At 39.5% G+C, this 27,066-nt stretch overlaps 2 protein-coding genes across 3 annotated transcripts; one reads left to right on the top strand and one right to left on the bottom strand.

The window, feature by feature from the left end:
• Window positions 1-196: 196 nt before the first annotated feature.
• Window positions 197-14,869, bottom strand: LOC102235974 (discoidin, CUB and LCCL domain-containing protein 1-like). 2 transcript variants are annotated; one of them, XM_005798503.3, is made up of 15 exons: window positions 14,625-14,869; window positions 10,557-10,778; window positions 8,790-8,927; window positions 7,444-7,495; window positions 6,973-7,045; window positions 6,761-6,894; window positions 6,635-6,672; window positions 6,179-6,370; window positions 5,090-5,202; window positions 4,690-4,864; window positions 4,496-4,591; window positions 4,323-4,416; window positions 3,047-3,084; window positions 2,855-2,965; window positions 197-1,711 (listed from the first exon to the last, which is right to left on the bottom strand). In XM_005798503.3, the coding sequence occupies exons 1-15, from the start codon at window positions 14,725-14,727 to the stop codon at window positions 1,293-1,295; spliced, it is 1,998 nt and encodes a 665-aa protein (XP_005798560.1). In that variant the 5' UTR covers window positions 14,728-14,869; the 3' UTR covers window positions 197-1,292. The 2 variants fall into 2 exon arrangements, with proteins under 2 accessions (XP_005798560.1, XP_023186750.1); XM_023330982.1 differs by having other exon boundaries at window positions 4,496-4,588.
• LOC106699606 (glucocorticoid modulatory element-binding protein 1) lies at window positions 10,915-26,707 on the top strand. Its single transcript, XM_014468573.2, has 11 exons — window positions 10,915-14,031; window positions 15,849-15,976; window positions 17,436-17,589; window positions 17,852-17,910; window positions 18,113-18,234; window positions 19,651-19,754; window positions 21,457-21,641; window positions 21,861-21,998; window positions 23,676-23,813; window positions 24,690-24,797; window positions 24,891-26,707. The coding sequence occupies exons 3-11, from the start codon at window positions 17,453-17,455 to the stop codon at window positions 25,307-25,309; spliced, it is 1,410 nt and encodes a 469-aa protein (XP_014324059.1). The 5' UTR covers window positions 10,915-14,031; window positions 15,849-15,976; window positions 17,436-17,452; the 3' UTR covers window positions 25,310-26,707.
• Window positions 26,708-27,066: the final 359 nt, after the last annotated feature.

Genomic DNA, 27,066 nt, shown 5'->3' with positions numbered 1-27,066 from the left:
CACCGACAGGACACAGCAGCGAAATCTGTCGACTGTTTTGAAGTTGTTTTGTGGTTTGTTTCATTCATTGCTACGTGGAAGTACGGTAAGTTGCCCATTTTATTTTATTTTATTTTATCACATAGGTCATTTAAACAATGAGGCAGACTTTGACTGACTAGTGTTGTTGTGTGGCGCCATTTCAGGTTCAGGACCACATCTACCAGTAAAAAAAAAAAAACAGCGTATTGTTCTTGATAACATTTTTAATTGTGCCTTATTCTGTAGTGAGAGGCAGCTTCAACACAAAACTTTTAAAAGCCAAAGTGTAAAGGCTAATTCAAGAAACGGCTGACTTATTTAGAAGACTGCCATTTATATTCAAAGGATACAATTCAATGTGATTAGAAAAAGTGCAATTTCTTGCTTTTTCTTTTTTTAGTAAATATTAGATATTGTATTTTTATACAAATTAAAGAGTGGACACAGAGGTATGCCAGATACCGTATGTGACACACATATGAAAGGCAAATAATCCAAAATAGTTTGTTTTGTATACAGTTTTAATAATGACATCCTCTTTTAATTTAGTGTAGAACTGCTTCCTACTTCGAGGATAGTGTTTGTGTTGATGCAGGTCCCTGATGAAAGTCACACTGTAGGTATGTGAAACTTTTCATTCTCTCGTCACACTTTCATCCTGTATCTTTGTGCCTTTGTTGTGTTACAACTCCCAAGTACTTTAACATGTTATTTTTCCAGACACAAAGTTACACATGTCGTTCAGTATTAGAGATCTGAAGCTCACAAGAGCCACCTAGTGGTTATATGTGGTCACAGCTAAAAACCAGTGTACCATTAACAGTGTTTCTTCAAGAGTCTACAAAGCGTTGTGAACAATACGAGCGAGTAACAATCAATCCACTGTTTTGCTTTAACCTTTTTAAAAAGACGGATGTGTACATTTCTGTAAAAGTGCAGCTTGTGATTGAACATTTCATTGGTAGACTCTCTGCGTCTCAGACGCAATCAAACCTGTAGTTTCTTTGTGCATTCTATGGAATAAAAACTGTACAAGTCCATAACTTCCTGTAAGGAAATATTTTGTCAACATGGCTCTCAGATCTTGTGTACTGACTGGTCCACCCCTATGAATATGGGGGTGGGAGGGTCTATAGTGACTCCTGATGTCCTTGAACATCTCTCACTGACACTTTCACCCTGCTGAGCCTGCTCTAGGTTAGTGTCCTCTTAGGATCTAAGAGTTCCTCTGGTCCAAATAGATCTGTCCTCCACATCTGATCTCCCTGCATTCACAAGGGCTCCTCATAAGTGTGCTTTTGCACCAAGGAGTCACTTGGCTTGGGCTCTGCGTAGACTTCACTGGCAGGGCGAGGGCCACTGGCGTGCAGAGCAGGGGTGCAGTAGCCATTGAACAGCACCCTATGTGAGGGGCAGTCGTACTGACTGTGACCGGAGGGAGCATGAGCAGGTCTGTGCATAATGCCGTGAAGCAGCCCTGACAAGCTGGGCGGTTTGTGCTCAGGGGGAAGCTCGCTGAATGGAGTGGCGTACTCTGGCTCCGGGGGAAGTGGCTCGGCGTACTCTGGAAGGTTGCCAGGTGTGTCGTAATGGGCGCAGGTGAATGGAGTGGTGTAGCCTTCATCTGAAGAGGGTCTGAATGTGGAACCGACCTTCTGTCCAACAGATGGAATGGCAGGAGCAGCATAGTCTGGGAAGACAAGAAAACCCCCAGTCACAAGTCACTTCGTTTTGTCAGGTGCAGCTGAATAAAACAGAAATGTTTATTTATTTCAGTGATGTAATTCAAAAATGAAATGCCTTCAGGACCAGTCACAGAGATGCATTTAAAGCATTTAGCGTTGGTAACTATATAGTGATGATTATTAAAATTAAGTACAGAAACAAATAAAGCTCTAGTAGTGTATTTTCCCTTAAACACAGGCTAATAAGGAGAAATGGATGAGAGTTATGGCCTTCTAGTTCTTAGCTCATTTTTGATATACAGACCTTTAACTGATATGTAATGATTCAGAGGAGCTAAAAAAAGTCCTCTAACTATCTGTTTAGAGCTATCCTTTGATTTGCAGCTATTGAATAACATAATTTTATATCCTGTATCCTGGACAGTTGCTCAGTTTTACGACAGGGTTTATGAGTGGATTTACTGGTTCTGGACGTGCTGATGACATGTCCAGAACCAGTAAATCCTGGAGGTCGTCAGTAACACTTTTTAGATTTAGTCCAACAGGAAATAAATGGATTATGGCATAAAGTATATTTAAACGCAGAGTAGTTTGACTTCTTTAGGGCTCTCATATAATGTCTAATTGTATCACATTGTTGAAATAATTAATATTTCTGAATGCTAATAGATTAATAATTATTGCATTGATGTAAAAACAAGACCACAAATGGCATTACTTAGGTAATGGGAAAATAAAAAGTTTGGAAAATTATTTTCTACATAAAATAAATCTTATCAGACTATGAATGGACCTAACTCTGAAGCTCACTAAGTGATAATAATTAAGATTAACATGTGCCAGAATCAACACTTTAGTTACTGAGTATCTGTGTGAAAAGCTGAATTACAAGCCAAGGGGCTCGATGAGGCAGCGATGGGACTGGTGGTGGGGAGGCAGCCTTTATCAAGCTCCAATTAAAGGGTCTCTTTCAAAGCAACTCTGCAGTCCGAAGAAAGGAATGTTTATGCAGAGACGGGCGATGCACTGAGCCAGGACAAAGAATGGTTAGGCCTCAAAGACAGCCTGGTTGGAGCTGCTGAGAGAGTGACTGCTGATGGCAGGGCTGGGTTGACCGAAGAGAGCAGAAAACATTCCTCAGTTCTCACCGTTCAGAGGGGGGCTCGGCAGAGCGTCGTGCACGCTTCGCACCAGTGGGTAGGAGATGAGCTCCGACTGTGGACACGGGAGACTCTTTGCCTTAAAAGCCTGACAGCCAACTGATGTGAAGACACACAAAGTCAAATTCAGCGTTTTTGACTCTAGACTTGAAATATGTTAAATTTATTAGCTTAACTCACCTGTGGGCAAGGAGTTCTTCATTACAGAGTCTTTTTTCCTGCAAGAGAACATATGAAGGTATTTTACAACTAGATACAAGTTTTATGGACTTTAGCAAGTTTCCATGTAGTATGGTAGTAAAATATTCCTCATCTTAGAACACAATACAAATGAGAAGATTTAAATAAGTTATAATTGCCATATACTGTGCTGGCCAGATGTTAACATAAGCATACACTTATGATTAACGTTAATGTCATATTGAGGGCTTTGCTTAGAATTGTTCTTTTTCCATGAGTAAATAAAACTGAGTGAATAAAACAGGTCAAGAACACAAAACTGGTGTTGCAGGTCCAGTTCTGCTTCAGACTGGATGCTTTTTATTTAGTTTTTCCCTACAGACGGTCTCAGATTTTTCTAAAGCATGCTCTGAAACACACTGTTGTGTATTCTATGGACAGCTGGCCATGTGCAGGAAAGCTCTTCGAAAATCATGAAACTCAATGCCTCACAAGTGGCAGTAGGAGTTCCTGTGCCACTGATTTATCCCAAACATGTTAATGGTTTTGAAGTCCAAAAGGCCTCTGTTTTAGACTCATCTGTTCTGATTTTTCTCTGCATTGTCTCTGGCAAACTTTTGTCCAGGCTTTATATTTTTCTTGACGAGCAAAGATTTTTTTCCGTTAAACTGCTGTTGTCTCTTTCTGATTGTACAGACAAATTATGACATATTAGGGTTTGTGGCAGCTTCTCTCAACATTTTGATTTCAGAGTAACCTTACCTGGACAGATAGACCTGGATATGTTGTAGAACCGATGTTAGAATGCATAAACCAGGGTAGCATATAGATTCTGCAATTGTCTCAACTTCAACACAATTTCAAATGCATGGCCTAATAAGAAAAATGTTGAACCTTTTGAAGAGACTTGATCAATTCTGATAAAAAGAGTGCTCAAATATTCAGCCAGAATTTTGCCAGAAGCTTACTGATGGCTATGAAGTGTAGTTTTTCTCTAGCTTGAATGGGCATATTTAGCTGGACAAGTATGAATATCTTTGAGCCTTTATGTATAATTTTGTGTTATCGAACCACTCTGGAAGAAGAAATTTTCAAATGCATCATTAAGAGCCCCAGAAAATACGATATTCATGCCAATGGAGAGTGTATGTAATCTTACTGGAACTGTAGTGTCAATAAAAACAGCTGAAGGATTCATTCTAACAATAATCCTGCAGAAAGTCTGAAAGTGGACAAAATGTGCAAGTGAAACCAACACAATGTTGATGCACAATACCTTCGCTTCCACCAGATCCTAGCCAATAGACAGCTCCCACACATCACCAGTCCCAGGACCACTCCCACTGCTATGATCACTGGCTGACTGTGGGCTGCAGCAGAATATGTGTGGAAGGGCAGAGTGAGGTTTGCTGAAACAGACTAAAATCAATTGACATGCAAAGTACATACTTAGTGTTGTTTCCACAGACAGGGCTTTCTCAGTGGGAGTGGGTGAGGGGCTAGGGTTCAGAGTATCCATGTTAAACTTGATGGATGGAGACTCTGCTGGAAAAGAAGCAGCACCTTTACGTCTGTAACACCTGACAGTCAGTGTAACTGTGTGAACAGATAATATTTGACTCGAGCAAACAGGATGTGCTCACCTCCGGGAGGCCGTGACCTCGGTGTGACCTTGACTGCAGGGCAGCCTAAGAGCTGAACCCGAGCAGAAGCTCTGGTGTGCCAGCTCAGGGGCTGAAGTCGAACAAATCGAGCAACGACAGCAGGAAACAAGCTGTTGAGCACCCTGAGGTGGCCGTCTGTGTATGCCTGAAACACCTGGAAGCGAATAAAAAAAAACAAGATAAATTTAGCAGCTGTTAAAGAACCCTGCAGGGCTTATACAGACAAAAGTTTTGTTACTTTTGTGTCTCTAGCAGTTCAGTGTTGGAAGTAACATTTAGGTGCTACTAGGCTGGATTTGTTCATTTGCCATACTCTGTATTCATGAATAAGTCTAGCAGATGAACTGACTGCATGTCAGACACATGGTGGAACACCAACCTTTTTTTCTTTGCTCATAGCATCTTTGTAAGTCTTCCAGCTCTTTCTGTCCTTGCTGAATTGCAGACTGTAAGATTCCATGTAGCTCACAGACGATCCTGTTGTCACTAATCCTGGGGGAAAACAACGAGAAGAAGCATGTACATATTTATTATGAGTTCTTTCCAACAAACAGCTTAGTTGGAGCACTAGTTTCTGTCCTAACCAATATTTACTGCTGCCACCAACTTTGGATATCGTCCTGGTTTCTTTCTCAAAATTATTGAGAGCTATGGGTTCCACTCTTTGTTTTATCTTTCCTAAAGAAAGTCATCCTGGTGCAATGCTTCTGCGCTGAGATGCATTTCTTTTCCTAGATAAACAACTGTCAGTGATATTCCTGTTCCTGTTTTTCTGCTTGCTGGCCCAGCATCAGTAATACACCTGGCAGATTTAGATTTGGAATAATCTTTTTATTGTGACCATGATAGAAAATACTCCTAACATGATGATTCAATGTAGATTTTTTTATGTCTGTGCTGTAAAAGATTTTTTCCCCAATAACTACATGTGCTTTGTTATCTTTACACTAGAAAGTGCCTTTTAGCTCTCTTTCTTTGATGGCTGATTGAGATTCTTCTGCCAACCAGTTTTCCAATAACAAACAACTCCTGAACCATCTCTGTTTGCTCCTTAAATCCTTCTTGCCCTTTAACCCCCTGCTTGTTGTGGAAAATGGACAACTATACTGGACTGGATTCTGCTTTAGGCATCTTCCTGTTCAAAGGGAGCTGTTCCTGTTGCTGCATGCTTCCTCAGGATGAGGGATTGCTGCAAAGCCAAAGACCCTAATAAATTGGCTGGCCTTCTTTAGGTAGAGAGAGTAAAGCCGATTTAAATTACTGTAATATTAGGACCAAATAGGACAGTTTCCAATTATAATCAGACAAGTGAATTGGATGGGACTGGATTTTACCATTTAACCTGGACACAGAAGGGTTTTAAATAAATGGAGGTAATGTTAGTTATTACAATGTGTAATATAAATTAACTGAACTGACAAGAATTGGAGGAATTAGAGAAGCAAAAAAATCTCTATATATTTTTTACCCGTCACAGTGCTCCTTTCAGACAGTTCAATCTCCACCCACGGGTTGGGATCCCCGTGGTCTGCTGTCCAGAGCAGGAAGTCGTGGCTGGACTCTGTGTTTCTGGAGGCTGAGAACACTGTGTGCTCTTGACTGTTTTTGTCCCAGAAAGACGATGCATTTAGAGCAGATACAGCCAGGATGTTGCTACATTCTGTTTGGGAATGAGAGGAAAGGAAGAACGTGTCCCATTGTTTTACATTCTGCGCTACAGAAATGCTTGTGTCTGAACTATGTTAATAATGAAGAAAATCTTGTATGCCATGCTGCAGAAAGCGGACTGCTAAGGCATTATGAGATGCCCAAATTTAAAACACAGCAGCTTAATACAGAGAATAAATTCAAGGAATGTAAATAAAGCCATGCTTGAGGGTGAAACCCTGATTTCTAAAAAAAAAGAAAGAAAAAAAGCTCCTACCTTTGCTAAACAGCAGCTTCTTATCAGATAATGACCCCCTGTCAAAACGGCATCAAAGAAAGGTCAAACAGGCAGCTGGCAAACGTCACTGTGATCTTTCATTGAGATAGCAGCGCAGGAACCAACGTTTTAGAGAGGACTCCATTGGCGAAGGTGGATTCATAGAGGGTGAGACTTCTCCCCTGATTCACAGTGATCCGACCTCCCAAAGCGTCAGACGTAGCTCCACTGTGGACCGCAGACTTGCACAAAACTGAAGTCTGTGACATTTAAGAACAAATACAGCACTTTTAAACTTGGAGTTAAGTTTTAAATAAAAGAAAGGAAAATGTCCTTACGTCTCTGTAGCCCTGCTCAGAGTTTCCCCAAATCTCCCCCGGGACATTTTTGCAACCAGCTGGGCAATACACTCTGAGGAGCAGAATCACAGATTGGAAAGAAGCTCCACATACACACAGTGTCTTGCAAAAGTATTCACACCACTGGAACTCCTCTGCATTTTGTCATATCCAGACCAACACAAATCAGCCTGTAGTTGTGAACAGGAACAAAACTTAGGACTAAAAAGCTAAAAAATAAAGTATCCATCTTCCCATCAGTATCCAAGGTAAAGCGTTCCCACAGTATGATGTAGCCACTGCCATGTTTCACTAAATGAATTGTAACTGCAGCAAAATACGGTTTACAAAGTATTACAAGAGCATTACTTGGTGTTGGTCTATGAAAAGTTAATGTTATGCTTATAATGCAACACAATGTCAAAAACTTCAGCAGGTCGGATTGTGTCTCAGTCTCTGTATCAAACTTACCTTAAATGCTGGAAGCTAAAATGGGATCCTCTTTGTAAACAACTAATCAGATCTGTAAAAAAAAAAAAAAAAGCAATCAGATGCTAAAATTAATCAACACTCATAAAAGGTGTAGAAACATGGCAGTCTCTGGCTTACACAACACCCACGCTCCCTCCACACACACACGCACACACACACACACCCACACACACACACACACACTTCTGTGGCTATCTTTGTGGGGACTTTCCATTGACTTCCATTCATTTCTATAGCCTAAACCTTACCCTTATCCTAAACCTAACCATTACATACCTAACCCTAACCAAAACTCAGTTCATACCTTTGTCCTAAATCTAACCCCTGACCCAAAAACAGCGTTTCCCCTTGTGGGGACAAGGCTTCAGTCCCCACAACGTAGTATGTGTCAGGAAGATGGTCCCCACAAGGTATTACAAACAAATGCACACACACAGACACAGAATCATACAGCACAGATTCAGGATGAGACAGTCTGGCATGCTCTAAGCGTTCTATATTAGGAGAAAGGCAGTCGTCTCTGTAATGTGACTGACGCCTTTGTTGCCGTCCCTTAGTCACACAACACGAGTCTCGCCAGCAGCTCTTCTGCCATCATAGTTAACAGATAGAGGTCTGTGTCTCTGCTCAAGACCTCCGCTCCAGATGCCAATGGATTTTATAAACAACTAAGTGAAAAACAGGAAACTATGATACAAACTGCAAATACAGAGAACTTCACTGAAAAAAGAGAACAGTCTCTCATTATATCATAGCAACGAGATCCAAACAATCATTTGTAGCATACACAGAAAGATCCAAAACACCCTAAAACTTTATTTATGAACTAAAATACCCAGAAGTATGCTAATATTTAAACCCCCCCATGATGGATGGTTTGCAGTCGGCGGCGCTTGGCCTTGTTGGGGAAAAAAGGGAGGTGAATGACCTGAGTAAGTCTGTGACAAGGAGACTTACTCTTGTTCCTGAGTAAACACAGCAATGGAGAATGAATGCAGATAAGCCGAGACTCATACACACGCCTACACGTGCGCGCACGCACGCACACACGCACACACGCACACACAGGTAAACATTAACAGAACAGTGAGCATGACAAAAACACCAGTGAAAGCTTGTAAATAAGAACACAGACAGCTGGTAATCATGCATTAAATGAAGCTGGGATTATGTGCTGTCCGTGTCCTGTAAGGGCAAAGCACAGGGGTAATACAGAAACTATGTACTGCAGGATAGTGATAGCCTACTGTCTCTCTAAACACCACTTGTTCGTATTGTATAGCCTAATAATTAAGCAGAAAACAGAGGGACTGCTGCAGACGTACCTGGATGCTGGTCTGTTGCGTAAGAGAGCAGAAACCCTCGTCCAGAGCGGTGAGGGCCAGACATGAACGTTACCGTCACTTCGTTGGTTTCAAGAGTCACATTGTTCATGGTTGCATTAAGCTTTCCACAGACTGGGCCTGGAAATAAACAACCAGTCAAAGTACAGAAAAACAACAAAAATCTTGAGTAAAGTTAAATTAGTTCACTCATGCCCCTTGGACTTTTGTACATTTTCTCAAGTTGTGTTTGACTTTCTGTTTTGCTTTTTTAGAAATGTTTTCCAATTCAAAATCAGAAGGAGTGTGTTTGTCTTCAGTCTTCCTATTTGCAAAACCACATTTTGTTCAAACAAAGCTGTGGATGTTTGGGAATATGCCCTATTGGCTTTTCACATGTAAAGGTGGACATTTTTTGCAATCCCTGTTGTGAAACACGGTGGCGGCAACCGTCATGCTGTGGGGATGGTTTTTTTTTGACAGGAAACGGGGAGCTGGTTGGGTTTGACGGGAAGGTGGTTGGAGCTGGATGCAGGCCAATCCTGGGCTAAATGCAGATACTCACCACACTCTGATTTTTATTTGTTAAACTCAAACTGTCAAACAAACAAAAAAAAATCCTTCTACTCCACAAGCGCACACTACTTTGTGTTGATCACGTATAAACCTCATAAAACACATTGAAGTTCGGCGTTGCAGCATTACAGCATTTTTAAAAGTTAATGGAGCATAAATAGTTTTGAAAGGACTGCTTTTCTTCAGACTAAGTAAATGTCTTTTGATATTTTTTTTCTTTTCAAACCATCTTCTGACATTAATCATTAAGACATAAAAGGTTTTCTTGACCCAAGGGATGTTATCTTATGGCATTTTGTAGTACTAGTTCATCTTAAAGATTTCACTTTGGGCACAAAAAACTACTACATAAAAACTGCCAAACAACAAAGGGATGATGAATCTCTCAGGTCTCCACTGATTTTACAAGCACATACTGTTCACTACAGTACATTGCCAGAACTGGAAAGAGACTAAAGTCAAACAGCTAAAGTTAAAAGAAAAGAAAAAAGGTTTTAGATCCAGAAACTGAAAAAAGAAAAGAAGATCCGTCTTTATGGAAGAAAGATAAAAAGGTATCAGTCGTGGTTAAAAAATGTTTATTTCCTTCTTATTTATTCTTCAAGAAACCTCGTTAAACTTCTAGTGCTGTCCGTTAATAATCCTCTTTATTGAATGCAGATACAGAAAATATACTTATTCACAATCATAAGCAAACAAATAAGCTACAACTATACTGGTAACCTTGCACTGATAGCAGACAAGGATTTTGTATCTTTTTAATGACAATAAATGCTGCAGTATCATTTGGGCTCGGAAAAAAAGAAATTTCTCACAAATCCCTGACATTTATAGATAATCTACATTAGCAGCAAAAGCCAGAAAACAATGAACGCTTTGGGGCTTAAATAAATCCAACAACCTTCTGCACAATACTTATATCGCCATAATCTCCCAGCCTTGATTTTTGGTGCGCTGTCAAAAATCTGTAGCCTCAGGACACAACCTGACACAGCTGGTTGCAAAACGTACATCTGCTTGTTGCAAAATAGTGTTCGTCTCCCATCGATGTTTCATCTAAATGGCATGCTATGACTATAGAGTCATGCCGGTAAGTTCTCTAATAATGGCACGGAGCATTTAAGTCTGTCAGCAGATAAGCTGGCAAAACGCTGACTGTGTCTGAGATCACAACGAAATCGTAGGTGAACTCACCCAGTCTCCGTTCTCCGCTCTTGCCGGTGATCACGATGGATCCGTTTCTGCAGCCTGGGCTGCTCTCGATGTCAAAGTCTCCAAACAGCAGGCGGAGCGTTCGGCCCTCCTGCACACGCAGCCTCCATTTACACCAGGCGTTGCTGGGATAGGTGCCCGGGTAGTTGGGAGAGGCTATGGTACCTGACTCCGTTCCCAGCAGCGCGTGTCCACAACCATTACCTAACAGGAAGCAAGAACAAAATTAAGAGGGCAATGAAAATAAATGATAAATAAATGAAATGTCAAAAAATAAATTAATTCTGAATATCAAGAAACTAAAAGTTTATTAATAAATTACTTATCTATTCAGCTGTACAATATATTGACTTTTGAGTCAAGAAATAAGAGTATTGCAACAGTATTGATTTCTCTTGAATTTTTTCGTCTTTTGTCGTATTAAAACCCAAACTTCATTTTAGTCCGATTTTTTTGTTTGTTTGTTTTTGTGGTAGATTAACCTTAAGTAGAACTTAATGGTGAAGTGGGAGGAAAATACCACAAAACTTGCCATAGTTTCTGAATTGGATTCAGGCCTGGACTTTACTGGCTTATTCTAACACATAAACATGCTTTAATATAAATGTATAATTGTAGCTCTGGCTGTATGTGAAGTGTTGCTGTCCAGCTGTTTGGGAGACATCCATCCCTCAAATCTTTTGGCCTGTGTATTTAGTTGGCTCCATCCATCTTGCCTTGACCAGCAGAAGAGTAGCATCCCCACAGCATGATGCTTCCACCACCAGGTTTCACTGGTGCTGTGTTTCATTGGAAACACGACACCGGTCTAACCAGTTCAGTTGCTTTATGAACAAGCCTGGAAATGTTTGATGGAGTTTTTGTGATCGTTTCTCAATCCTACACCACTAGGGTTTTATGATTAAACCAATGAAGTGATGGTACTGGAAATACTGTAAGACTTTTTTTTGTTAATTATACATTTGAGTGTTAGAGACTTATTAAAGTTACTCTTGATCTTTAATTCTTTATGTCTTTGGGGATTGTTTCAGTCATTTTGCTGGTAGCCCCATTGCCTTGCATCAAGAAAGTGTTTGTTTTCTGCCACACTTGGCCAAAAGGATCAAATGTAGCTTTTGAAGGACTATCGTCTGCACTCGGTATTCATGTAGACAGATTTTACTTTCAAACCAGCTATGAGAAGTGAATATTGGCTGCACTTTAAGCAAAGGCAAATCATCTTAACCGCAGACAGGTTTGTCATAACTTTCCTAAATTGAATAAAGCGAATATTAAAGGCTTTGGTGAAGCATTGTTTCAGGACAAATGCGTAACAAGTCCAATCAAAACAGGCCCTGCAGACCTGGACATGTTTATATTCATAACTGAGTGATGACACAACTAGTTGTGAAGGAAATTCCTCAGACTATAGCATACGCTGAACAAGTTGCCAAAATACTTATATTAACAAAGGTTAAAATACAAAGAACTGCATATTTTGGAGGAAAATCTATTCATATGGGGGAAAAAAACATTTCAGCCTTTAATTTGTTACATCCTCTGACCCTAGTGCGCTGACTAAAACGCTTCTACTGGAACAGAAAACACAAATATTTAGATACCTCGTCTAATATCTTTGTTGCTCATAGGAAAAAAAAAAGAAAGAGTCAATTGAGTCAGAGATTAGTGCTGTGGAAACTGTTTGCGCAAATTGAAGCCCCCACAAAAACTCCGGAGGTGACACGTACCGAGAATGGTCAAAACTTGAGTAAGACATCGAGGCCAGACTGAGCCTAAACATCACTCCCACCCCCCTCCACCCATCCATACATGGCTCCTAAACCCCCAGATAACCTTCCTCTGTCCCTGTGTCACACATCCTGCATCACACTAGCCGCCCCCAACTTCCCAACAGCTCTTCGAATCCCACCACAAACCTTTGAATGCTGCTTCCCCTTCTCGGTTCCCCAAAGGATTCTGTGGAAATGCCAGAGTGACATGCTGTTGCTGTGGGCACCAGAGCATGGATCTGTCACTTTCCGGTGGGAGGCCACAACAGCGGCAGTGCCGGCTGCGTTCTGGGTGGCTGCTAATTGTCTCCTGCTGGCTGAACTCCTTCACCTGCAGTCACTCTGACAAACCCGTCTGGTTCTGATTGCATCAAGGAGCCGATGCAGTGCCTCGCAAAAATATTTACGCGCCTATTAAAACGTTTTAAAACCGCAAACTTCAAAAGCACTTCATTGGGGATTTTATGTGACAGATCAGCAGAAAGCAACCCAGAAAAGTGCCAGAAAAATGAGACACGATGCTTATCAGAATGTGGTTCAAATAAAAATGAATTTGTGCTCAACCCACTTTACTTTGATAATACAAACAAAAAATAAATCAAGTAGTTGTAGAGAGAGTCCACTTGTGTGTAATTTAATCTCTGATTAAATACAGCTTTTCTCTGAAGGTCTGAAGTTTGTTAGAGAACATTGGAAAGCAAACATCATCTTGAAGAGCAAGGAACACAACAGAAAGGTCAGGGATAAAGTTTTGGGGATGTTTAGAAGGGTTTGGCTATAAAAAAGAAACCTTTGAACATCTAAAGGGCACCGATTAGTCCATCATCTGGAAAATATAAAGGGCAAAATGACAACTGCAAACAAAGAGTGTGTTAATAAGCGAATAATAAGTTCTGCAGCCATGGTAGCACTGGAGGAGCTGCAGTGAGACACAGCTCTGGTAGAGAATCTGTTTACATGTGAACTCTGCAAATCTAGTATTCTTTGTAAAAGTATGAGGAGGAAAGTTCTTGTTCAAAGAAATCCAAAAGTATGTGAAAACAAGATGCCCCGGTCACATGAGACCAAAATGAAACCTTCTGGCCAGCGTACACGACACCGTTTGTGTGAAAAAGAGACATTTTACAGACATTTAACAATTTCCCAGTGGGCCAACATAGCAGCATCATGCAGTGGGAATGTTTCTTCAGCTGTGAAAGAGAAGCTAGTTAGATGGCAAGCTGGAAATTCAGGGCACACTTTTGTTTGTAGCAAGAAATAACTGAAAGCCTGTGTTTTTGCTGTACACTTATGCACTAGTTGGAGGTGCAGTATGACTTCAGTTTGTTCTGACCAGTTCAGGAGAGCAACAAAACAGGAATTTAAAGTGTTAAATAAGCAAATGCTGTTTTTCCACTTAAGTTTTTTTTTTTTTTTTTTGCTGGCAGGTTCTTACAGGTCCACACTGGCAAACAGGATGTTCACCTGTCCTACCTGTCACTTCATAGGATTATCTCCTACAATCTGCCAATCACTACAGAGTGAAAACAGAAAACGGGCTGAAGTAGAGCTCCCAAAACCTGTTTTGGATTACTATTTCAACAACATGATTCAGAATCTGCCATTCGCCCTGGACTTAATCAGCTTCCGATATGTGAGGAAACCAAAGCCAAAGAGCCAGACGAAAACAACAAAGAAGATGATTTGTGGTGTGTAGTCATAGTCTACGCTGGAGTAATCATTTGTCTCTCTTTGCCTCTGTGTGTAAATATGGTCAGTGTGATTCATGCTGGGGGCTTGAATGCAGTTTGGAAAAGCCTGTGGTAAGGATAGCTGGGAGCAGCAGGTAAACACATGGACAAGGAAGAGTATTCAAAGAATGTGTCCATCATACCACATGGGCGACCTTTGTACCTGTGTGCTTCATAAGATACAGCATTCTACAGTCCTATTCATAAACACATTAATCAAAACTTGATTTTGACTCATACACAGCAGCAAATATGTCCCAACTTTCAGAAAAAATGTTAGCTGGGAAACAAGCATAAAATATTTGTCTCAGAAATGAGTTGGAAAGTTAGGATACTAAAAAAATTAAGCCACGTCCTAAAGCTTTACCTGAACTCCTGTCGCTTTTCCGACGTTATTAACAAAGTGTTATCTCGTAATAATAAATGTCTAGCAGTATTTAGTTTTAGCTGTTACTCAGCAAAAAGCGAACGTGATGTTAGAAATTCTGTTACGTCGCAATCATTTTTGTTTGTATTACCGAAAGCGTCAACAGAACAGGGCTTTTTCTTACCCTCCTGACAGCGAACATCACCTACACAGGCGCAGAAAGTAATCCAAAAACTAGCAAAAACAAACTTCATTCCATCCTCGATGCTTTTGCTCTTTCCAAGCATGATTTCCAGCCCTGTCCGAGGAAAAAAGCAAGGTGCATACTTCGATGGGTCGAGTTCTCGCTTCAATAAAAACTCAAAGCAGAAAGTCCTGCGAATTTACTATTGGCCACGAGTCTTAAACTCGGCTTCCTATTGGTTAGGATGACTACCAATCAAATGATCCCGGGCATTCCATTCCAAATGTATGGGACTCCAAATGTGTCTCTATTTGTTCATTCTAGCACAGTGGGTATAGAGGTTTTTGTAACACTACCTGTGTAAATGCTATGTTTACGAAAAGCAGCATACCAACAAACTATCTCAAAGACAATAAAGAAAGGAAAAAAATGTTTTTGCTCACGAATAAAACAATCTACCACTATCCACTGGGACTACATTTTCACATGAAGAAAGCAGTGAAGTTATGGTCCAATTATGATTTCAACATGAAGTCCAAGAGAGCATGTTCAAGAAATATTATCCTCCAAAAGAGGTAAATGACATAGAGTTTTAGAAGTTACTCTAGAGGTACAGATAGACACAAACTAAAGTCCCAGGAAAAATACTAAAGGAATGTGAGAATCATCTAGCACTATGTGAGCTATGTTGTCCTCACTCAGCGACTTTTCAAAAGTCGGAAACAGTCCATTTAACTCGCAAAATCACAAAGAGCAACAATTATTAATCCCTATTGTGTGCCTTTGCTCAGTAGTTGTCATCAACTTAAGTGCGAAACTGCCACCTACTGGTGAAATATAGGCAACAGAAGAACACGTCAAGCACACGACTGCCTTGTAATCCCAGAGCACTAAGAATACGATACTCAGATATTAGTGAAGTCTATCTTATGCTGCGTTTTATGTTTTCTGTGCGTGTTTGTGGTGGAGGAATTTAAATGCAGGGCGAATAAAATCGCCCTGCCCGTGAACTTTTACAGTGGAGCTCAAATCCAGCCTCACGGGAACAATTTGACCGAGTTGCACATCGCGTGCCAACAGAGCGGTTCTCGTGACAGCGGGACAGATGCTTCTCAGGCAAACGCTGCCTTGGCTGCAGGAAGGGCAGCGACGCAGCTTGGCTCATACTGCCGTGTCCCTCTGAACAAGCGGAGGACTAATTGTTTTACGCTGTTTAAACCGTAGAGAGTGTGAGGAGTGGAAGTGGACCCCCCACCCCCGTCCGTCCTGTGGATCCTGTGTGGGACGGGAACGCACGACAGGAGAGTGCGTGATGCCGCACCAACAGACGTCAGTGTGAGACTCTGAAGAGGGTAAGCAAGGCACGCAACTGTCCGGGTATGCTAATCCAATGTAGACTAATATAATACAGCTTACAGCTGTACAGACTAATACAGCTAAATATATTTAGTTCATTATAGTCTGTCTGATACTGTGATTAGTTGTGTCTTCCTTTCGTTAAGTTTCCCTGACAGATAGGCTGTTTTTGTTTTATTATTGCAAAGACTTCAACTGCATTTGGGTTCACTGTCAAATTGAAAGTAGCTTATGAAGAGTATAAGAATTAAAATTAGTTTCCCATCATGCCTTGTCTCGCATAAATGACTAAACATTTCAAGTTTAACTTTCTACATTTAATCCAGACATTAAAATTCCTGCAGCTTATTCTGTGTTACTTTCGGCCTCACAGCCTTCCTGACACACTGCTACAGCAATGCAACTATTGTTTCAAATTTTCCCCAATTACAGATATGCAGAATCTGTAATTGGGGATTACAATTGGGAATCACACAAACACACAGTGTTTGTGTGATTCAATAGATTGTTTTGTGCCCAGCTAAAGAATGGACATTGACATCAAGAACCTCTCTGAAAACTATGGGTTTTTGCTGAAAGACACAAATGAGCAAATGTCATGCAGTTGTTGAAGTTGCGGCTGTTTGAACACTTTTGCTGCTTTTTAAAAACGTTCTTCATAGATAATAAAGTTTGTCAGTTGAATTGTACAAGATACATTTGCATTAACCGCAACAAAAGAAATGGTTTTGAAATAATTCATTATCATCAGTTTTTTACATCAAAATAGAGGTATAACCACATTTGGAGATTACGGCTAAGGCCAAAATATTCCAAGTTATTTAATTTCACTAACATCTTTCTGGCAAAGGATCTTTGTATGGAGCTAAAGATTAGGAAAATTAGAGCGTTTTCTAATCTCAAAGCCTTGGCGTTCATCACCAAAGATAAATCCATCGGTCATTGAGACAGTCATTATTGGCATACTGTTTTAGTAATGATATTTTTTGGAGGAACTTTTGGTCTCTTCTGTTGCCTGATGCTTTTGTACAGTCAAATTATTTTAATTTTTTGTCACCTTATTGTGAACGATGAGTTTAGCTGAACAATGTAAATAAAATGTCAGGATAAGCTTGAAGTTGACTAAATTTCCTATAAACAATAGCAGGTGTGAACTCAAGACCACTGAATACTAACAATAAATCAAACCAGGGTATTGTAGTTTTTCTTATCCCCCATCCAATAGATTGTTTTTTTTTATTGGACTGTATGGGACCTCTCACACTAAATGTTCTGAATAAGCTGCGTTCCTCATCTAGAAAGTCCCAGCATGCAGAGGCTGTTTTAACTTTGGCATGAATTAATTCTGAAACACTATAAAACTCAACAGGAAAGGATGTTTATCCGAAACATGTAATGAACAGTACTTGTGTTTGATCTGAACATTAATGTGATTCACCTGTTGTCTCTGTACAGCCCTGCTGGGAGGTGTGATGGCTGCTGCTGAATGGGTCTCTGAGCCTTCAGGCAAAGTCATGGTGGTTAAAACAGAGAAGCAGGATTGCAGGGACAACAACCATCAGAGACAAATCATCCTGCAGCTAAATGGGAAAGAAGATTGCGCTGAGGGGTACAAGTCTGCTCATTGCCTGGGAGTTTAAATCTTAGTCTTCATCTCAGAATCACATATTTAAAAAACTAAAGCCTGGAGGGAATACAAAACAGAAAACAACAGAACCAGTATTTTCCCATTATATTTGTGTGTGAGCTAAACTGATGTAGAAAAATGTCTGTTTGTATTGTATATGCTGTAAATTCTTAAGTTAACACAACAGTGCAGAGAAAGTAAAGTAAGGTTTATTTAATTTCAAATGTTATGTCGCCCTCTGCAGGCTAAATGGCGACAGTGCTGGTACTGCCACCACAGTTTTAGCGATAGAGACACATCAAAGTAAGTAAAAGCATGCAAACCAAAAATATTATCTCTTTAAAACTTAATGAACATATACAAAAACACACATTTTGTTCCATACAACTGAATCAATATGTGTAGTACTCAGCATTCTGCTGGGTGACAATGTCAGTGTTGTAATTGTTAGACTATTCTTCCTGTGATTTTTTTTAATTTTTATTTTTTGCTGTTTCCTGTAAAGGTGACTGTAAAGCCGATGAAACAGAGATAGAGTACGGCTACCCCATCACTTGTGGAGACAGCACAGCAGTGCTGCTGTTTAAGAAGTTTGTCTGTCCTGGAATCAATGTACGATGTGTTAAGGTAGGTCAATATGCTGAGTCTGTCCAAGAAGTGCTGATTTATTACTGGAGAGCCAGCCCAGGGTACACTTTTAAAAAAACCTTTGCTTTATTGTTGTCCCTTTAGGTTTATTCTTCCTCTTACTGTCTTGGCATTTAAATCAGAGACTAATCAGGAAAAAGATTTTGTCCTGGGGACACAAGTTCAACTTCTACCAAACAAAAACAACAAAAAAATGGACTCATACTTTTAGAGAATCTGTTAAACTGTTCCATATTTCAATAAACTGATCACACTTACAGTGCTTTAACATTTTCTTTTGCAAAGAAAACATGCACCTTGTTTCCTGACAAATAGACCCACCTAATAGACATTTTATGATACTCCAAATAGGTGACAAAACATGAGGCTTTGTGACAATAGCCTAAATTTCCATCTGAGTATTATTAGCAGAGGTACTGATTGACTCTTCCACTGGTTTTCTTATAAAACTATGCATTATCAGTAGCTTTAGAAATCTTCTCGATATTTAACACATTAGGTTTAGATGCTTCACTGAATCTGGACCCAACTAAAAGACCAACATCGTCCCGTCATTGAATTTTGATTTATCACAAAATACAACTTTTCTCCAGTCATCAGTTTTTCACCTCTGCTTTTTCATCTTTAACCCACAGTAACCATGGTCTCTTTTTCTGTTGATATTAGAAATGCTTTATATTTGGATTTTCTATACATAAGTTCTATTTTCTTCTGACATTACTTCCATTCGTTTGTTGTGCATTTTTTAATTTCCAAGATGTGCGACTTTCAGTTTCCTGTCCCTTTGTGTTTTGACCTTTGTTGCCTTTGGTCCACCTGTTTTCTTTCTGCAACCTTTGCTATTTGTTTGTGCCTGTCACCACTTTTATACACAGCTGAGTGCTCCGACACACTGAGTTGAATTCCTACTTTGAAAGACTTTTATACATTTTTTCCATGATGGATCTCCTGTTGGGGAATGATTTTCAATCAAAAAAAAAAAAAAATTATTCACTTCACATTTTTCTTAGTACATTTTGCAAAGCCAGAATGTTCAGATGAAATAACTCCGTGTCAAATCTATGATTTCTCTTTTTCTACTAAGAGAAATGGATGAATGAGCTTCCTCCAAAAAAAGTAATTTATATTTTCATGCTAAGATTTGCTACTCCTATTGCTTGAGGCAGTTTTCTCCCATCCTTTGTCATTTCAAACTCCACAGATTTCCGTCTACATTGTAACACATTTATGATGTTATTAACTTAATACCTTTCTATATTTCTTGTGTGGTTGGTTGAATTGTAAATTATTCCACAGGAATAAAACATAAGATAATCATTACATGGGTTAACAGCCTGTTTTACTTTTTATATGACTGTTTACATGGCATAAATTGCCCCGTCTGGCTTTTTACAGTTCAATGACCAGCTCATTAGTCCCAAGCAGTTTGTACACTTGGCAGGAAAAGCCACTCTGAAGGATTGGAAAAGAGCCATCAGAGTGGGAGGAGTTATGCTCAGGTAAGATTATGAAACATTAAGAAACATCTGTCTTTCTGCTAACAACCTTTATTTTCACTTTCTCGTTCCAACTGTCGTGTTTATTATTTTAAAACACATGACTTGTGCAGTATCTTGTACCATCCAAATTTGTTCATGTTGCAACCACAAACTTCAATGTAATCTGTTGGGATTTTCTGTGATAGACCAATACAAAGCATAAAAATGGAAGGAGTAGCATACCTGTTTATTGTTTTTTAAAAAAAATCTGCATTTGTATTTTACCCGTCTTAATCTACACCTACATAAAATCCAGTACAACCAGTCTTCTTTGAAGGGAGATAATAAATAGGGTCAAACGGTGTGTAATTTAATCCCAGCATATGTGCGTTATTCTGTGAAGGCATTAAAGGTTTGTTGGAGAACATTAGTAAAAAAAAAGCCAATGGAGGAGCTGCAAAGATCCTCTGCTCAGGTTGAATTGGTCTCTTAGATAACTTTTTATACTCCACAAATCTGGCCTTCGTGTAGTGGCAATAAGAAAGTCATTGTGGGAAGACAACCATTCAAAGTTTCACTAGGAGTTTTCCACAGGCCATGAAGCAAAACCAACAAACATGTGGAAGAAAGCACTCTGCTCAAACAAGACCAAAAGGGAACCTTCTGCATCACACTCAATGTGGCTGAAAACCAAATCTGCAATTCCTTCTGAACACACCATCCCCCCTTTGACAAATGTCAATGATGCCATGATGCTTTAGTAAACTTTTTTCTTTACATTGGAAAGGGAAGCTGGTTAGAGTTGATAGAAGGCTGCAAAAAACTTGAGAGTGGTGCAAATGTTCACCATCCAACCGGAAAATAACCAAAGCCAGAGCTACAATGGTTAGGATTAAAGCATATTTCTTTATGAGAATGGCTCAGTCAAAGCCCAGTCCTAAATCCAAGACAGAGTTCATGGCAAGATTTGAAAATAACTGTCCACAGATGGTTTACATCCAATCTGACTGAACTTGAACTATTTGTGTGAAGAAGGAATGTGAAACGGTTTCAGTCTGGGTGAAGAGAGAAAACATTAAAAGCTTGAAGAGAAAGATGTTTCTACAAAGCGTTGACAGTAGAGGAGTTGCCTACAAATGCATGCTGCACTGATCATAGTTATTTTTAAAATATATTTTATTGTCATGGTACTTATCCACACAACTTTGTGTTGGTCTGTCATATGAAAAACCAATAAATGCAGTTACATTTTGTGTTTGCAATATGATCAAATGTGAAAAAACGGGGTTTTAATACTTTTAGAATTCACTGCAGTGAACCACCTACAGGATTTCTTTAATGTAAAATCCAACTTGCACATCTCTGTTTTAAGTGTCTGTCTGAGCCAGCATACCAGAGGCAGTGGGTAATCACAACTGTGATGATAGCAGGATCAAATGGTTCACATATAAGCCTTCGAGCAGCACTTCTCACCTCTTTATCGTGTTTGCACTTGCTGTTGGTGTTGCTGGGAGGCAACACACAAAACCCAACAGGCGATATCTGTTCTTTTTATCTTTATGCCTCCTGAGGGCTGACCAACAAGCCCCGCATCAAACAAAATAGCGAAAGGCTGTTAGGATTGTTCAGACCAAACGTCCCCCATGCGACTCCAAAAGCTAAAAAAAAAATGTTTTCACAGACACTTTGCCGTATTATTGTAACCCGCCTGTCCCCTTTGCAGGAAAATGATGGACTCTGGCCAGATAGATTTCTACCAGCATGAGTCAGTGTGCAGCAACACCTGCCGCAGCACCAAGCTCGATGTGCTGATGAACAGCACCCGGCCTCCTCCAGGGGCCTTGGTGCAACCAAGCCTGTCTTGTTTGGCTCTCGAGCCTGATGGGGGACAGCTGGCTACAGTGACAGGTAGATTACAGTTGGCACTTAAAGTTTCCTGTTTTCATACCAATCACATATGCTTAAACCACTGTTATAGTATTGAAATTTCAAACCAAGAAATTGAAGATCACTTTGAAACCAAGCACCAAATTATGATAAATATTTAGAATTTGAAGCTAATTTTACACAAACGTAACAGCTTTAGCCCTTTATTAACTGAATATGTCTGCTTTGTTCCTATTTAAGGGGAAGCTGGCGATGCAGTGGAGTTGGAGGAGTCTTTGGAGGAAATGATTGGACCGGCATCAGAGCAGAGTTCAACACCACTTGTAAACTCCACAATCAACAGACATCCTGCCAACATGAAGAGAGCTGATTCACTTGGTAAATAAAAGACAAAATAATGTCTATCAATTCAATGTATATGTTCAATAAGTCACCTGGTATTCATCATTTCAGAAAAAAACACATCGTAACATCAACATTCAAACATGGCGGTGGCAGTGTGATAGTTTTGGGGGCTGCTGAGCTGCCTCAAAATTCATGGTTCATTATTCAACCATGAATTTTGCTTCTACCACAAAATCCTGAGGATGTCCAACCATCAGCTCATCTCAGATCTTAAATCAAGGTTATGAAGCAGAACAGTGATCCAAAACCAAACTTATTCAAGTCTAGACTTAAATGTGATCAATGTTGGATAACTGTGGCAAAAGCATTTACAATCAATCATTTTAAAGCTTGTGTACACATTTGTACTAGAGATGCTAATTGTGGAAGGTACTGTATTTTCAGTTCTGTAGAGGGGAAAGTTTGTCACCAAAAAAAAAATAAAATAAAAAACATCTGCCAGATGGTAATAATGTGCAGAAAGGATCTTTTCTCAAGAGAAGAGGTCTTTTGTAGGGCAGGTTCTCAAAAAGATTTACACAGGGTTTGTCCACCCATCGCTCTCATCTCGCCTCTCGCAACCACGAAAGGTTTGACCTCTCTGACACAGCGAGCCGGCGAACCTCTGAATCGGCAGTTGTGGGATGCTCCTGCCGACTTGTCCTTAAAAAGTTGCTGACCACAGTCAGGGGGAAGAGTCATGTCCATTTATAAAGCCGCAGACAGCAGCTGACATTTCCAGGTGTGGCCTTTTTACTTGCCGGGGCTGCAGCTTTGATTTAAAGGCTTTTAAAGGTGACCTGATCAGGCACTGTTCCAGGCGGAGCTCAGTCAGTAAAACGGCCCGCTGATGATGCCCTGAAAAGCAGATTGAAGTGCCTCGCTGCACGTTCAGGATTGCTTGTCGCTGAGTTTCGAACAAGTAGATAATTCTCAGCGAGTGTGCTCAGTCTCTTGAGCTGGAGCTGTTCAGCTCAACGGAAATGTGCTTCATTCTAGTTTGTATTCCCCTCATGGAGGAATAAATTAAACAAACTTATAAATGTAAATGGGAACTGGAACACTTTCAAATATTTTACCACCGTGACAGGAGTTTAAGCAAACATCAGGGGGCATACATTCATTTCCTCTAAGATAACACATCTAGCATGCTCTGCACTTCATCACCCTAACCTAACTTCTGTTTTTATCAGTTTTGTGCCGACATCAAGTTATATTTCATTCTCCTTCAAATCTGTCCTGCCCTCCTTTCTGCCTTCAGAGAGCTCCTCTTTCCTAACCCATTTTCCGGCTCTTTCCTCTCAACATCTGTTTCCTATTTAACACCTTCTCCCTTTCACTTTTTTTAAATGGTTTTTTATCCATCTATGGCATCTAGTCCTGTCATTTCCTATGTTTTCTACTTGAAATCACAGCCCCAGATGTCCCCTTGCTTCTCCTTTCCACCACATTTGTCACAGATTACTTATTAATATTTACTGTATTTCTTTACTTTATTTTAAATTCAGCATCCCACACTGGAATTCATATCTTCATGTGCATCAAATCTATACTGGTGCATTTGTGGCTTTCTCTAATTTCTCTGTGGCCATTTTTAAACCTCTTAATGGAAGGGAAAAAACCAAACTCTCATATGCACAGAGTTCTTATCATGTAATTGATCCTCTTCAGGTGGAGTGATGAGACTTTGGAGGGGTGTAGCGGAGTCTGGCCTGATGGTGGATGTTCTGTCTGGTCTCCATGCTAAACTTGTGAACACCCTTCAAGGTGTCGAGCTTCGCAGCGAGAACGGCAGCCTGCAGGAGACAGGTACGCTCCCAAACTGTGTCATCACATTCACACATTGTGCCTTGCAGAAGTATTCACAACACTTGAACTTTTTGCTTTTTCCCCACATTGCAATTTCAAGATTCTGTTTATTTAATTGGGATTTTATGTGGCAGACCAACACAAAGTAGTGCAGAATTATGAAGTGCAAGGAACATTATCCATACTTTTAAAATACTTTATAAATAAGAATCTGGAAAGTCTTGCATGCATTTGTATTTAACCCCATGTACTTCTAAATAAAATCAAAAGCTATCAAAGCTATGAAATACAGCTGACATGTGTGTAATTTATACACACTATTAAACCAGATGTACTGTGAAGTTTTTAGAGGTTTTTTATGAAAAATGTATGCAGAGATTTACAGCTCAGGTGGAAGTCTATATTAAAAGCAACTCTAAGGTGTAAACTCCACCAATCTGGAAGAATGGCAGACAGAAAACTGCAATAAGAAGGTTTTTTTGCAGTGCAAGAAACACAGTAATCATGTAGAAGAAGAAACTTTGGTAAAACAAAAACAAAATTAGACCTTTTGACCTACATGCAATATGTGTGGCAGAAAACTAGAACTGCACATCATAAATTAATCTTCACAGATGCTCTTTGTCGAAAACTGATTGAGCTTGAGCTGTTTTGCAAAAATGTATCTCAGTCTAAACCCCAAAGGTCTTGCAGCTGTAAATACGGTGTACATGGTTCTGTAAAGGATCGAATATGAAGGGGGTTGAATATAAGTAAATGCCAAGGTTTTGGAAAAAACAAACTAATAAATATAGATTTTTTTTCATCCGAATTGCTTATGTACGATTGAACAAAGATTGTTATTCAACACTTTGGCTTACTTTTTTTTTGTGTCAGATGCTCATATACTGAATTCTCTGTGTGAGATGTTTGGACTTTTGGACTCAGTGAAACAAGCCCTGGACCTTAGGTGCACTCAGAACCAAGAGAGTAAAATCCATCACGGTGTGTATGTTGAGAACGCTGCCAGAGCCGATACATGACCCACACGTTGATGCTCCCGGTGGATTTTACTAACTGTCATTTTGTTTTGTGTAGTGCTGGATGAGATCTCGGAGGAACACAGGAAGCAGAGCTGCAATCAAAGAAAATCTTACAAGACCTCATCCTTGAAACACCTCCGACCTCACCGTCAGAGCCAGCAGAAAAGCTGTTTGCACAACTTGCTGCTGAATGAAAGGACAAACACAGTGATCCGTCCGCTTTCTTTCACTGGTTTATCTGCTGCATCTCATGCTCAGGTCTTCAGCCATTTCTCTGCCCCCGCTGGCTGGAGTCACCTTGTTGGAGCCGGCAGGACAGACGGAGTGGGCCAAGGTGGCAACAAGAAAAAAGATACCTCAGGAAAGAACAAAGAGATGAAACAGAAGACGGTACTTCTTCCTGGAGATGGTCCGATTGGATGTGATGAGGCTGGGAAGACAAAAAGCTCACATGGCACCGAGAACGTTAAGTAGATTTCTGTGGCTCAAACTGAGAGGAAAATGTAAGAGATTAAATGAAAACCCACAGGGGAGACTCCACATCCACTAATATGTTGTGGAACAAACCTTCCTGACTGTGAGGTATCCCAAGTCTATTGGATTGGGTTTTTAGAAACATCAGATGTATGGTAGATATATAAATTAGATCCAGATGAAGGATACATTTCCAGCAGAATTTCCTGAAGAACAATGTCTTATTAATGGTTACATTATGGTGGCTGACTGGTATATAAATGGGTTTTTTGGTGTAATAACTACAGAAACAGAGGTACAGACACACACCAGACAAATTGTGATGTTTACAATAAGCGTTGGTTTTAGGCACTTTATAAGAAAAATTCAATCAAAGAAAAAAATATTAACCACTTTATTGACTGCCTGACCTGTAATGTACATTAATATATATATTTTTTATTTTTTGCTTTTATAATGATAGAACACACAGTATTCAAGGAACTTAAAATACCATTTTACTTTTTAATTCTATACCTTTTTTGTAATCTCAGTTCACAGCAAATTACATCTCAAGTAACTTTACAGGGAAATTAAGCCATCCAATTCATTTCCAATTATCTAAAAAAAGATATCAAGAATCAAATCTAGTCAGTTCCTGATCTACATGCCTTCTAACTTAATCCGAATTATAATTACAGTCAAATTCAATTAATCATTTGAGACCTATTGGTAAAAGGTTAAGGAAGGCAAGCTGAATGCATAAAGTATCAGTGGAGGACAGTAGGGAGACAGACATAGAAGCACCCAAGTACTGCAGGTCCTTGGAAAGTTCCAGCAGTACTTTCCAAGGACAGAAATACAAACGGAGAACACAAGGTTAACAGCAGCAATAGCTCACTCTCTGATTTTGTCCATGTAAATCCACCAAATTACTGAGCTCGGTGTATCTTCTGTTGGAAGAATAACACAGACAAGACACAAAATTAAATACAGCAGAAACGTCTTTAATATTTTTGTCCTGGTCTGGGACATGTTCTCAAAACAAAAGCAGAAACTCAGGGGTAGCTTCTAGAAAAGGAAGATAAAAAGGAGAGAAAATAAAAATGTTAAATTTATGGATATTAAACAACGAATGAATTAATTAATTTACTCTATTAATCCCACTGGATGTTCATTGTTATGAATTTTGTTAAGATGTGTGTGCTTGTTGAGTGAGTATATTATTTCCCTTTTTACTAGAAAAGGTTAACTGAAGCACTAAAGCTGCTAAAATAAGAACCTGTCTCTTGTAATGCTAACACTGTTCTCTATTCTTACCTCATAAATCAAATATTGGCATTCGAGACAGAACACTGTGCAAATGTTCTCAAACTTCAGGGCAAATGGTTTTATTTTAGAGGACATCTCAAACTCTTTTGACAGAAAATTTTAATAATAAAGATTCCTTTATTATTATTATTTTATTTATTTATTGTTATTATTTTTACAAATGTATAGTTTTTTAATATGAGTAATTAAACAATATTTCATAATTAATCTTGCTGTAAATATTTGCCCAATTTGAATTAGAGGACATGTTTATTGGAAGTCAAGTTTGTTGTTTAAATTTACAAAACAAACTAATAAGTAACCGTACTTATTTATGTTTTAAATGTGGCCAAGATTTAAATGTGGGATATTTTGATTTAAATTGCAAATTATATTGTAAAAACAGGTTTTATTGTTTATTTGTACTTCATTGCACATAATATGCAGAGAGAAATAATAATTGAATT

Source organism: Xiphophorus maculatus, chromosome 3, assembly GCF_002775205.1.
Source record: "Xiphophorus maculatus strain JP 163 A chromosome 3, X_maculatus-5.0-male, whole genome shotgun sequence".
Classification (NCBI taxonomy): domain Eukaryota; kingdom Metazoa; phylum Chordata; class Actinopteri; order Cyprinodontiformes; family Poeciliidae; genus Xiphophorus; species Xiphophorus maculatus.
This window is presented reverse-complemented; position numbering and strand designations above follow the sequence as displayed.